The following is a 14370-nucleotide window of genomic DNA, read 5'->3' as shown; positions in this document are numbered from 1 at the left end:
GAAGCGCGCGCGATACAACGTCACAATCCGACTTGTAAAAGGTATTTAGATCGCTGCTCTGGCAATTCAAATATTCTTACGTTCACGACGTTATCTCTTACGTTTCAAATTGGAATTCGAGCAACGGAGCCGTGGTTTCAGCAAGACTTTTTAATGAAACACGTTCCGAGAGCCGAACCAGGCCACCGAGAATAAACCCTCGAGAGACCCTTGATCGACGAGTTGGAAACGAGACGGACACCATATGGCGATTTCAGCCACGCACGTCCCCTCCTGGAAGGCTGGGCATTTTTTGGGGGATCGGCCGTCTCACGAGGAGGAAATCGACATCGCGTCAAACACGTGGCTAAGTTGATAATCTCGTTATAAACGGTCGACAAAGTCTGAAGCTTCTTACGAAAGTCTAATAAATTTGACCTGTTAAGGGTCAGCGGCGATGGGTTAACGTAACATTCTATTTGTAATTTTTGTTTAATCCATCGATGACAAAGTCGATAGTTTATTAAAATGACATTGTAGAATTGAAGCGAAAAGAAAAATGGCGACGAAGGAATATCGTGCGAATTCTTGGAATTCGATAATGTATCGAAGAATACGAGTTCGATGATCGATTGAAATACCAAGAAGTTGGACCACGAACAATACACATATATCGTCTATTGATAAATTGGAAAAAGCAAGTTCGAGGTAGATCAATAGATCGTGGGACGCGTACGTGTTTCGAATAAAATTTGTTAGAAAATGGCTAGAGGGTTAGCCGCTAAAACGCACACAGTATCGTTGCAAAGAGTACAATACTCGGAACCGAGAAGGAGTTATATCGTGAGCGCAATTTCCAACGTTTGGGAAGCTCGAGAAAAATTTCTCGAGTTAGATCCATCCGAGGAAAAAGGGACAGGTCTAGAGAGAAAGGGGGAATTCACTGTTCAGCCGATCGCGGATGTTGCACGAAAATTTGCTATACTTGCATGTACCTGCCGATAAAAGATTCCAGCTAACGCTGAGCTTGCTTCTGTCTTTTCTTATCCCGTTTATGAATGCCACCAATTTTATTGTCCCCTTTCTGACACGCTTCGCTTTCGGAAACTGCAACAACGAAACGTCATGAATTTATGATTTCGTGTGAACGAAACTAAGTCACGCTGGTGATTACATCGATAAACTAAATATTCTTTGCACGTGACAGCTTCGATGGGAATTGGATTTCGATGTTAACGAAAGTAATTACGTAAATGTACGCCCAATAATTGAATTTTCAACGAGACCTGAAAATATTATAACCTAAATTCGGAATCGGCGAGAGTGAAACCACTGTTGATACGATGAATATCGTAATTAAATTTAACGATGATGATGAAATCCTTGGAGAGACGTTCGAGCTGTTCTAAAAGTTTTGGCAAACGATGATTTCTGATCATTTTAATGAAATTCGGGTTACTCAAAGGTTGTCATACCTCGTGTCAACAATCACGCGAAAAGTGTTCGGACTCGTTTCGAAGTCATTCGACCATGTTTCAAGGGTAGACAATATTATTCGAATATCATTCGAGTTGATACAGAACACACTGGTGTGCACGATAACTTATACGTTACATCGTGAAAGGGATTTCCAACACAGGTTAACAATAAAGTTATTCGCGAGGCAAGCCAGAAGACTATTCAAAGGAATCTAGCTATATCGACGTCGGTAATCCGCATAGCTATTGGGGTTACGATCACAGGATGTCAAAGTCGAGGATACGCTTCGTAACGTAGTTCCTATATCTCAGCCGCCGCCGCCGCCGCTGCCGTCACAAACGCGCTCTCGTTTCTCGTAAGACCGATGCAAAAACGCTGTTATACGTTGAACTGGTTTCCAGAGATACACTGTCTCCCGATCTTCGTCTTCCTTTCGCAAGCCTCTGCCCTTCCCACCACTATACAGCGAAGATGTGGAGAAACCACAGGTACTCGAAGAAGGAAGGAAAAAGAAGAAAGAAGTGGAGTGAGGCGAGCAAAAGAAGAAAAGAGAGTGTATGGTAAGAGGGGACAGAGTCGTGAGAGATGAGGATAGAAATGCATGGTGCTCGACATTCCACGGACATCCTTCTTCCATCTTTGAACTGCCTACTTTCCCAATTTTCTTATCCCAATTTTCCGCTTCTTTTCGGTCTATTTTACGAGAAATTATAGGCAGCTGTAGAAGCGTAGAGAAATTTAGGGTTCTCGCTTCATCGAAACTCCAGAATCTTTATCCTCTTTCTGGTAGATAGCGGAAGAAGGAAAGGATTACAGGTACATTGTAGCAGCAGAAGTGAAAAGAAGGGGGAAATGCGAAGTTTCTAATTATCGATCAGGATTATCGCTAACAAAGTTTCGCAGGAATTAAAGTTACAGAACCAGGTCGGATTTATAACTGTCCCATGTAATTAGCGTTTATGTAACTTTATCTCGGCTGTCAGATCCGAGGACGCGTCCTTTGCGTGCCAGCCAAGTTTCAGTTGATACGGCAACCTTCGGAGATCCGCCGGTATCTCGGAATGTCTGAAATTCGAAATAACGCCGGTGGAATGACGACGAAATTTCCAAAGGCAACACGGAGATCGCTGTGCAACGTACAGCAAAGTCGAGTGATTTATTAGAAACCGGAACGTCTCACAAAAGCCAGGAAAATCGCGTGGGTCTACGATAAACGTACTGTTTAATCCTCGCAAGATTTCGATGCTCAAATCGAATATGCATCTAGCGTATACAGAGATACGCACGTAGAGATACGGCGACATTTACCTACGATCCCCATCAAGCGGATTTCTATGATCATCCAGGATCTGTTTCGTACGAGTTCCAACTTGTCCCAGTCGATCCCTTCGTATAGATTCACCTCGATTGCTGGCGGATGAAGAGTTATCCAACGATCAGGAATACACTTGTCACGAAGCCATAATTTCCACGAATATCCGAGATTGTGTCGATCTCGATCGTGTCGATCAGATCGTGGGCAAAGCCCAAAGTCACGTGGCATTTGGCCGCAACAAGCACCGCGTAATACGAGGCAGACTAACCATAGGAACAGCCTAGCGAGGCTTTGGATACACCGTAAACACAGATGTTCGCGGAGGGGTTACCTGGTGGCCAGAGAATTACGTATAGATCCCTCTATGTCTCGGCTAAGTCGTGTTCGATCAGTGACGAACAACTGCAAGATAGATAGAGGGAGATGTTGAGGGGAGAAAACGTGAAAACTCGAATCAAAGTGCAGCTGCTTGCTATGTAATTCCCTAAAGCTGAGCGAACCCCCTAAAGAATGTTACATACAACGTTTGATCCAGCGTGGCAGAAAAGGAACGGTATTTACAACATCGACGCAGGCAACCGCCAATAACAAACACCTTGACAATTTTTGAGCGATGAAATCGTATTTCATAAGAAGACTCGTTATTTCCTGGCATAGAAGAACGATCGATTCTGGTGTCTACCGTGTCCCAACACAGGCTTGCAGGCATATCGCCGACGAGCAACCAGCAGAATTGTTGTCACTGCTCGGTTTATGACTCTAATAAACTATAGGAAACTGATATAACTCGACGATGGCCGTTTGTACTTTCATGTACGGACCGGCTATCGACGATCAGGCAATTTATACCCTGGCTGTTCGTTACCCAGTCCGTACACGCGCCAACTCATAAGTCTTCTTCGTCCACAGAAATCGATACATCGTCGGGCAATACGAGAAGATCGTGTGTCTTAATATCGTAATATCGTGCAACAACGCCGTGTAATTCGCTACGAATCGATCGTTACGGAACACGTCAAACGTCGAGGGTAGTCAAACATCGAGAAGTTACCGGTTTTACAGGTTTGCGCAACGTTTCGTCGCTTTCTTTCCCAATGACCGCCGTTAAAATTTTTCGTATTCCGTCATTCTCTGTTCTTTTCACGGAAACACCGTATCGAAAGAACTCCCTTGGACTGTTTTGTCACGGCATCGGGGACTTTCCCATTGAAATCCAATGAACCGACGCTTCGCTTCGAGACGTTCACTGTGCATCCGAGCTGCGAGCCCACTCCAGGCACAGTGCAGGTGTCATCCCTTTGTCCCGGCCAGTCGATTTCTAAATAAGTCCGTGCCCTTTACCCCGAAGAGCTCTCCCGTTCGATTGCGCCACTCCGTTCTATCGTTGCTGCATCGGCAGAATGAGAAGCGACGCCAACTTTTATTGTTTGATAATTCATTATTACGTAGGAACTATAATACGTTCAACTTTTCATCGGACAAGAAATACATAATTCATGCTTCCTCTATTTGCCGTTCCGTGAAAAGTCGTGAGAAAAGTTAGCTAATAGGTATTAAAAATATTATAACTCAAACATCCCACGCAATTCACCCAATTCACTATTTTGTTCTCCGAGAAAGTTCGGCGATTGTTAATGCGCATATATTTGATGTTGAATTATAGTATTTAGGTTTCTACGCCACCGACTTGTGCAGCTTTTTTTGATACATATATCGAATGGCTTATTTAAAAGTTCATCTGGCGTATCAGCTAGTAATAACGTTTTAATTATTTCATCGAGGGGAAAAAACGGGACTCTCAAAGCAGTAGATTCTAGTACAGACGTTTTATGCGAGAGAACGGTACTCGTAACATCCTTTTCCTTCGTTTTTCAGGCTTTTCCTCACCGTCATTCAAAATACAATCGTTATATATCCGAGCACGAGAAGCTTCCTCCATCGAGAAGGGGAAACGAGTTGAAAAATAAAGTATGATAAATTTCGCGAGAACAAAAGCACGCGCGTTTGTAGAACTCGAAGGGATTAAAGGTTTCCAGGGAAAATATAAATTTGATAATAGAACGTTTTATCGAGAGTTCAGCCGAATAATTTTCTCCAATTGATCCGGGATAACGGGCGAAATATTTAAAGGGATTATCTATTATGCACGGTTAATGGCCTGGACGAGATTTTTTGTCCCGTGAAACATGAAATGTTTCGGTCACGAGCAATTCATAATGAATTCCGCGTGGCATATTTCAACGTCCCTCTGAACTTGTACAGAGCCTTCAAAGTGCGAGTACTTTTAGAAAGAACTATGGCCAAATATAAAAAGAATTTGAAAGTGAAAATCTCTTAGGATAATCTATACGCACTATAGTATCGATAAAAATTAATCATCGGAATTTTATAAATGTAAAATAATAAACGAAGCATTGTATGATGTAAGAGGTAATCGTTCGAAACGCACAGGTCCTCAACTTTCCACACCTGCCTCTCCTTTCACCCACGAAGAACGCCTCAATCCTCAGCCGTGAATTCTTTCACGCTTCATTGGCATTCGATGTTTCACCTCCGAATGCCTGTCGACTCGCGATATTTGCGCTCCGCATTAGCACTCATATTCGCATGAAATTAGATACACCGCTTTAGCTACATGGCAAAGGATTTCAGGTAATACAACGCTAAGTCTAGAATTCTCGCAAGTTCGATAGACTATGATTTAGTTATTCCCAATTGTTCGATCGAATATGCATCGTGCAGGGAAACGAGGTAAACCGCGATATCTCGATTAAACGATCAATCCGTATTTTCATCGTGGAATAATAGTATCCTGTATGCTTTTTATAGTCATATCCCCGTCACCAATTAATTTGTACCGGGAATACGCGTGCACCTGCATACATAATTTTGGCGCAATGCATCAAAATCAAGCGAAGATTAATCGAGACGCACACTGTCAGAGACAGCAGCTGGTTTATGTATAGCACGTATCCTACCCCGATCGATAGTTTGTAGATCGATTTGTGTACGTTCGTCGCGATTCTGTAAGTCGTGAAAGCTTTCCCGGACTCGAAACAACGTATCAGCGTCCTGTGCCTGTGTGCAGTTGCAAACACGGTTTGTAAGGGCGTATGCACAATTTACAAAATATCGACGTTCGAAGCGAGAGCTCTGTGTGAAACGTGTACTATTCGCGAGCTGGTTTCGCAGGGTAGATTTTTGGGAAAAATAGCTCGAAACGATACAGGACGAACTTTACAGACCACTGCAATCATTTCTATACTTTTACCGTGACCCATTGTTCGATTGAACGAAATTTTTCAAAAACAGTCGTATGGAACTTGGATCGAACAAATCGAATCGCGTATATAACGTCTGTTCGATCTTTTCCTTCGCTAAACCAAGATTTTAACATTGTCAAAATTACCAGTTCAAAATACTTGTTTCGTTGATGTAGATTACCCAGATATTTTAAGGATATCAGTGCATTATGAATTCTATATTGATTTGGGTAATTCCATGTCCTATGATGATTATAATTATAAACGTATCTACTATCTGTACATAAGACATTACACGATATAAATACATGATTAATCAACGTAACATCAAAGTAATATAACGGAACGTAAACGTTATAATAAATTCAATGATGCGCCAATACTTCTCGTAGCCATCGTAAATAAACAAATTCCGCAGAGAGTCGATTCCATTTCCGAATCGCGCAACCGTGAAATTATTGAAAGCAAGGTTTTCCATTTATCGTAGATTGACACAACGAAGCCGCGGTTAGTCAAATTCTCATCGAACGTCCCTATATCCGTGCGATATCCGGCGTGCCCTGCGAATCGTCCTCGACTGGCAACAATCTAAACTCGCGGCGCGCATTACAGATATCGCATGGGAATCATAGCAGAATTAATCGAGTCATAATTCGTACGGGGGTTGCCGGTGTGTATCGTCGTCTGGTCGCGAACAATGCAGCTGCATTCGAACCCCCAGATATGCATAGCTGGACGTAGGCAGCCTCATCGATATGTAAGCGTGCATGGACACGCGCGTACGTGCAGAAATGCATACGCACGCCGCCGTTGACGGGCGTACACGAACGTTTCTACGCATACGGACGCGCGCCGATGTTCTCCAGCCGCCTCCTCGATCAGGAAAATTTACGAGCAAACGGTCACCCGACCTAATCCACGGCTCGAATATGACGAGCAGCCCCGTCGAGTTTACGTTCGCCGCGATATTTCCTCGTGAATTATATCGACACACCCCTATCCGCAGACTACTTTCTCTCCCTGATGCGATGCCACCGTCGGGACCATTTATCGTCAATTTCGCGCCATTACCGCTCTACCCCCAGCCAGCGCTCGTCTTGTCATTTAATTTCCCAAATCACTGTCTCCTGAAAATTTTCTCTTCGAGGTAACCAGGAATTTGCCCGTCGTCTGGCAATTTTCGTATAAATTCGATCAACCTGTTCTGTCTATTTTTTAGAGAAGCTTCTCTTGAGGCGAGCGAAGAGAAGAGGCGCTTAAGGCTCTTTCGTTTTCGTATTATGTTTTTCGCAGAAAATTTCCCGCGCCTTGGACGAAGTATAGTCGTAAAGAATGTATTTACGAATAATCCTACGCATAGACATAAGACTGTCTAAATAGGCTTATGTATATTCGCGTCTCGAAGCAGAATTAAGCAAGGTAACGTGACTCTGAGCTCGCGGCTCGAATTGCTCGCTATTAGTTCCATGAAAATACATCCTGGTCTTTCCCTTTCTTCGCTGCGACGATATATACGCGCTTTTAATCACTGTTTTTATCCACTGTCTGAAGAGTCCTGAATTTACTGCGATCCGCATTGTCCGTAAATCACTCGCTTACTTCGAATAATGGTAAAAGAAGGCGTTAAATGTGACTTCCGTCTGAACGACACGCCGGAGAACGAAATTATGGCTGACGAGAACGAGAAATCGCTACCAGTAATGGCCGAGATTCTTTGTAACGGACCGATAAAAGAATACGAAGGCATTTTATCGGACGTTTGGCGATGACAGCACCGCGGGAGTTAATTGAGCTCGCGTATATACGGAATCTACGTCCGCTTATTACGTCCCGTGGCTAACGTCCTGAAAAATCTCTTATTAATCTGTCCCATTAACGCCTACCACTGTGAATGCTGCCTTAATGCGCCGTAAAATCCACGAAGTACGGTCGGTCCATGATTCGTTACGTCACGCGAAATTTCAACAGGCCCGGGGAAACATAAAATTACGCGAGCGTATATACGAGGTGGCGAATAACCTCGTGCGACAGAGCATTATGTGAAAAGGTGAAATTTCGTCTGATTCGCCATGAAAAACGATTTACAACGGCGGACAAGTTGTTCGCTGAATAGAGGCGGGTGAAAATTAATTTACAGTGTCCTTGAGCAGGTCGCCGACGAGAAAAAAAAGTAGCTCGGAGCCGAAACCTCGTTAAGGGCGAGCCTCGCGTTTTCTCTTCTCCGAGACGTACTAACGCGCGTGCTACAATTTATTGCATCTTTCTTGCGCGTTAAAGCGTACTATGAACCGCATATCTAATGCTTGGTTCCCAGCACGGCTGAATCATAAATCGTACGGTCCTCTCCGTTCCTCTCGCGTCTTTCATGCACCACCAGTTTCTTACGCGAAGTCGTGTCTCGAGATCGTGCACCTTGAAGAGTAACCACGAGCAACGACTTCCACGCTCGCGATACGTACTACACCCTTCTGAATGATAATTTCCGTTATTCTTAGTTTCGCTTGTTTGGGGATGCGACATCCACGCACACGCCCGTTCATAAGCATTAGGATAGTTTTGAAAAATGAGGTAAGCCTCAAGCAAGTAGATATTATTGGAAAATTATCGAAATCTTGAAGAATTATTATCTCGTTTAAAATTTCGGATTAAGATGCTGCGGCTCGTGAAATCATGTACAGAGATATATGAAAATATTGCCAGTTTTAATAGCTGTAAGTAATTTGTTTACACTTTTAAAAGACTTATACATTTGGATCTAATAAATTGTTTTCGTATCATCATATTAAAACGATACTTCCAGTCACAAAGTGGTATCAGAAAACCATCGAAAATATCTTTACGTGTAAGCGAGATTGTACGTACAGGATCATTAAAATCGTACTCGGTCCTTTCATACGGTTCATTAATGTTCCAAGCAAGATTTAATCGCGGTTAATTATTTTCTAGCGACATTTCCCAGTCGATAACGCGCAGCTTCCGAGGACCGAATTAACGCAAAGGGATCCGCGTATTCGTGCAGGTTTTACGTAATTAGAGACAGAGAGAAGACCAGAAACTCGCAACTATGTATTTTCTATTATATGGCGGTTTGCCAACCGTAACGCGGTCTGTTTACGCAATTCGGTCGAAATCGTGCGAGGCGAAATTTGTGAAGTTCGAAATCGGCGTTGCACGCCAGATTACACCGGTCAGCTAGTCGGCGCAAACGGAACACGGTTCGAAACGAGTAAAAGAGGCTTTGCCCGTAATGACCGTTCCGCGTATACGCGATCGAGATAAAGAGCGAATCGAACATATCTCGGTTAATTCCGACTTGTAATTATTGGAAGAACCACTGACTCAGCACGCGGAACACAATATATACAACCGATGCGAAATGGTAAATGTAATTATTGGTTTGCTGTCAACCGTATCTTTCCAGCGAAGCTTATCTCGTTTCGAATTAAAACGGCCGAGTTTACGCTACTGGAACGATCGAGATAGTTGCGAAACCGTGCCCGTGAAACATCGTTGATTCGTGAAAATCCACGACCTTTCTCTCTAGAACGCAAAACCGATTAAGATCCTGGAATCGATAAAGTCAATCGTGTACAGATACTATTAACGCTAGATCGTAATAAAGCTTACGTTTAACTACTCGACCGTGTCTCGAATCATACGCTGTAATTTATACTACGCGTGTATCACGTTATTGGAAACACACCTTACTTATGGCAGGGGAAGGTGGTCAAAGGTGCGAAACACCTTGCGCTATTTAATAGATCTTGCTATGCTATACTATACTACATCTATAGAAAAGCAAAGGAAGAAGCGTAATAACGTTGGTTTCTTATCACTCACCGCTTTCACCGATTCGTAGTCTCCCTTTCGGAGCAGTTCCATCAGCCTCTGCCGCTCCATCTCCTCTTTCGTCACGTACACCTTGTTTTCCTTAAACCTCGCGTTCTGTACGTTCTCGTAATTGTCGCACAAAACGTTATGAAAACCGATCGGTCTCTGCTGACCGACATATTCGATGATCTTGCCGAACGAGTCACCAGCACTGTGCTCCACCGAATCTTTCGGTAAATCCTGCTTGAATTGAAGATTCTTCACTAACACTTCGTTCACTACCGAGCCACGGTCGTCGGTCTCCTTCAGGTTCGTTCTTTCTCCTTTCTCAGTGTCCCATTTTTCAGATATCTCGCTGGTTTCCTTAGCATCGTCCATTGTCCGATCCGACGTCTCGTTCGATCGAAGACACGCGTCTTCGACCTTGAACTTTGCCGCCTGCCTTTCACTCTCCAGCTCGTCCACCGGAATAGTGGCAGTCGATAGATTGCTGTTCTCACGCGTGTGACACGATTGGCTTCTGTCGGCCAGGTTCCCAGAATCGTAAGGGATCTCGAAGTCCTCGACGATCATGATCGGTTCCGCGACCTCCCGTTTTTCCTCTTGTTCGTTGCACTCTAACAAACCAGTTGCTGCGGATCGAGATTGCAGGTTCGTCGTCTTGATACCCTGAGGGGAGCCGGATGAGTGAAACGTGACGAACGTTCTGGCAGGTTCGTTTTGTTGGTCCCGCTTCGTGCACGTCGCCGGTTCCTTCTTCTTCTCCGGAGGACCTCCTCTCGATCTACCGTTCGGCAGGCATTGCTGAATCTTCAGGCACTGACTCAATCCGATCTCCGGGTATCTGCAAACGGATGCTTCGCTCTTCTGATCGTCTTCTTCGATAGTCTCCAGGTGTTCGTACCGCAACTCACCGACCCGTTCGTAAACCTCCGCTTCTTCTTCTTCTTCCTCCTCCTCGTCGTCCTCCTCCTCCTCGTCCGCTTCTCTCTCTTTTTCGTTTCGTTCGTCGAGCATAACCGCTTCTTTGGGAGGCGACTTGAGATCTGATCGACCGCCTGTTCCACCTTCGCCATAAGCAGAAACCTGCAAAGAAGGTCGCAGGATCGATTGGAGGTCATCCACGTGAATCACCTGAGGCTGCAGGCTGCGCTCGTAAATCTTCTCCACGTGATTCGGCGAAGAATAGTGCGATCTGCTCGGAGACTTTTCCAAAGGACTACTGCCCGCCGATCTGCTCTTTGCCGAATTGTGCTCGTTCAACTGTTGCAACGCCGCGTATACGCGACTATTAGGTTTAAAAGTGGATTGAGGCGAATCGATCGGCGAATTCCTCGCCCGATCGTCCTTCGAATCCTGAGAACAAGGAATCTGGTCCCTCCTCGGCACAACCGGTGGCTTTCTAGCTTCTGACTGTGCGATGCCGCTTTGAAGATTTCTCGGTTTCGTGACGCGAGATTCCTGCTGACCTTGAAGAGTCCGGACACGCGCACCAACGGCGCTGTAAATAGTTTCCAGCCTCGTCTGATCCACCTTGTTGTCTCTCTTATCTTGAAGATACCTAGAATCGGCCGATTCGCCGCTAATCCTCAGGGTATCTCGTGTGGGCCGATCGACGCTCCTCGAAACCTCCATCGATTTACAGGCAGCATCGGCTGGTTTATCACCGGCTCGCGGTGAATCGCTCGTGAGAGCCGGGCGCCTACTTTCTCCGTCCTTATTTGGTGAGATCGGCTCGCCTTGGTCACCAAGGTTGCTCGGGCCCTTCGAGATGTTGTTCCCTCCACAGCCTCCTCTCGCTCTCTGGCCTGTCTCTTCCTTAACGAGCGCTCTCGTCGCGCCAATCGTGCTTTGATCGTGATTCTGAGATCGTTTAAACGACGCTTTCCTGCAGGGGATAACCGACGATGTGCCGCTGCTCGTCGCCACCGCGGCCGTGCTCGTGATCGTCGCCGTTGTCGAACCACCGGTAACGCCGGTAGCTACGCCGCTTACTCCAGATATCCTGCTATGATCAGACTCGTTTCTCGTCTTTACCAAATTCGTCAGCCTGTTGTCGGCCGCGCTTCTGACGCGACAGTTCTTTTCGGCCTGGTAGATTTGCGACGATTCTCCTCCAATGCTATCCGCTTGACTGACTTCGTTGGTGGATTCTAATCGTCTGGATCTGAAGCTGGAACTCAGGGGTCCTCTTTGAGGAATTCTCGAACCGGTAGAAGGGCTGATGTCTCGCGATCTACCTATCACGCTGTTCGGCGCGCTGAAGCCGTAATCTTGTTGCTTGCTTCGGTTCTTCAAGGCGAGGTACTCTTTATACGTGCCCCTACTCGTGTTCACGCCGACGTTCACTTTGTCCACCTTGCGTTCCAGTTTCTTGTCCGCGCGGCTAAGGTCGTCGTAGCTCGACGACGTTCCGTTCAACTTGTCCCTTCCTTCGTCTATCGATCTGGACCTCGAGTCTTGACGATATCTTCTCTGACTCTTTTGATCGGCGCTACTGTTCGATCTGATCAGTGGTTTCTCTCGAGACACCGAGAAATTCTGACTCTGTGTCTGATTCAACCACTCGTCCACCCTCTTCTGAACTTCGCCTTTGCGAAACAACACCTCTGGAACTCTGATTCGGCTGGTGTCCACGGTCACAGCCACTGGCGAAACGCACGAAGAGGAATTGTCCTCGGTCGGAGACGATGGAAGAACGTGTCTTACGGATTCCTTCTGCCTCTCCCGGGACCGCTGTCTCACTTGGGTCTGCTGGTTCACTTTCAGAACTGGTTGGGGTTTCTCCCGGCCCGGCGAACACTTGGGCTGCATCCTCGTCGCCAAGACTCTCGATTTTTCTTGCTGCTGTTTCTTCTGCTGATCCATCATGACAGCCTCGAAGTTCGACACGCTGATACTGCCGACGTCGCTCAAGTCCGACGATCTTCTGTAATCGAGATCCTCGTACTCGTCCAAGATGTTGTTCACCGATTGCGTGTCGATCGAGCTGATGCTCTTCGACTTGTTCCTGACTACGCTCTCGTCGCTACTCGAGTAACCGTGGTTCTGCTGTTGCTGCTGTCGATCGTGACTCGGCGGTCGTTTTGCTCGTTCTTTCGGTTTCTGATTCTGATACTTCAACACGGCGTTCTCGTAGCGTTGCAGAGGATTCTCTAAACCCGTTTCGATCGCCTCGTTCCTGTTTCTCTTTAAAGCTGGCGATTGCTTGATCTGTCTATGCTGAGCTAATTCTCTCTGATTCAACATCGAACTCTTCTGTAACATCGGGATGCTCGGTTCACCACCGCGATACTCACCCTCTTGAACGATCTTCGGTTGAGCTATCGAACGGAAAGTTGTGAAACTCTGCACGTTCCTCGAGCTCAGAGTCGGAGCGGTGGCTTCTTTCGTCAGCTCTCTCCGCGTGATATTCGATCGAACGCGGCGATGGTCAATGCCCGGTACCGTGCCATCCTCATCGGCGAATGGAATGTTGCCGCCACCGGTTAAGGTCTTCAAGATTATTTCATCGTTCATTTTTCAGCGGTAATGCCAACGTACTCGCATTTTCGAATCTCCCAGGAAAAGTTCCTTTCTCCTTTCTGCCCTCCTGCAACGAACATTCCCGTCAAATTACTATGCATTACACGATACTTATACGCTGTTTAATATTTTCGCTGTAGACAGTGTACGAAATAACGTTAATTGCGTTATCCATGTAAATTAAGAAACGAAATTTCGCAACACAATTACTCAACGGCGCGTCATCCTTTTAATCCGAAGTGAAAGGGTTAAAGATGGAGAGAACGCGAATGGGAAATTGAAAATGTTCGTTTGAAATTCCGTCCTGAAATTCATAATTCAAAGAGACGAATAGTTTTTGAATATTTGATGATACGATGGCACGAGGACACAAGCTTCCATAAAACGGTTCTCCCATCGGCTTCCGGTTAAGCGGCAACCGCACGTTCTACCAATGGCGGAGTATCCGGTAGTTGACCGATATCCGGTCGGAATTAATTCGGTTTTCGGGCCTGGGGCGCATTAGATATTGTAATGGTCGGCCACGTGCTCGTGCGTCGAATCGTTAAAGACCATAACGGCCGCTTGGAATTCAATGTACCTGCTCAACCGTTGTACGCTGAATATTGACTATCGAGCAGTATATTTACGCTCGTCGCGTATATTTATATCATCGATATATCAAAAGATTAGGTCCATCTTATGAATTCACAAATACGCTTTCCGTAACATAAACGACTTGTTAATCGTTCTACACATTCATTTCAGACATACCCGTTAATCCTTATCAAAACGTTTAGTCAGGAATTCTCCTATGGGGATAGTACAAACTAATTCCTAATTATAATTTAATTAACCATGGATTCCATTCGAGTTACACACTCCAATTGGTTAAACTCGTTTGTTTCTAAATTGCCTTTGTTTCGTCAGCATAAATTTCCAGCTGCTTATTTCTCAACGACTACCCGCTGATCGTTCCAAGAATTCCAGACAATTGCA

The 14370-nt window shown here is 45.5% G+C and overlaps 1 protein-coding gene across 3 annotated transcripts in view; it reads right to left on the bottom strand.

Moving 5' to 3' along the window:
* LOC138185878 (uncharacterized) overlaps nt 1–14370 on the bottom strand; it is a 166032-nt gene that overhangs the window by 141209 nt on the left and 10453 nt on the right. For all 3 annotated transcript variants that reach the window (XM_069125196.1, XM_069125198.1, XM_069125197.1), the window contains exon 3: nt 9877–13459. In XM_069125196.1, coding sequence (XP_068981297.1) covers nt 9877–13386 — 3510 coding nt within the window. In that variant the 5' untranslated portion in view covers nt 13387–13459. The remainder of the gene's footprint in view (nt 1–9876; nt 13460–14370) is intronic.

This window comes from Bombus flavifrons, chromosome 13 (genome assembly GCF_040668555.2).
Source record: "Bombus flavifrons isolate JBK064 chromosome 13, iyBomFlav1_principal, whole genome shotgun sequence".
NCBI lineage: Eukaryota > Metazoa > Arthropoda > Insecta > Hymenoptera > Apidae > Bombus > Bombus flavifrons.
Note: the sequence above shows the minus strand (reverse complement) of the source record. Positions and strands in the feature narration are given on the sequence as shown.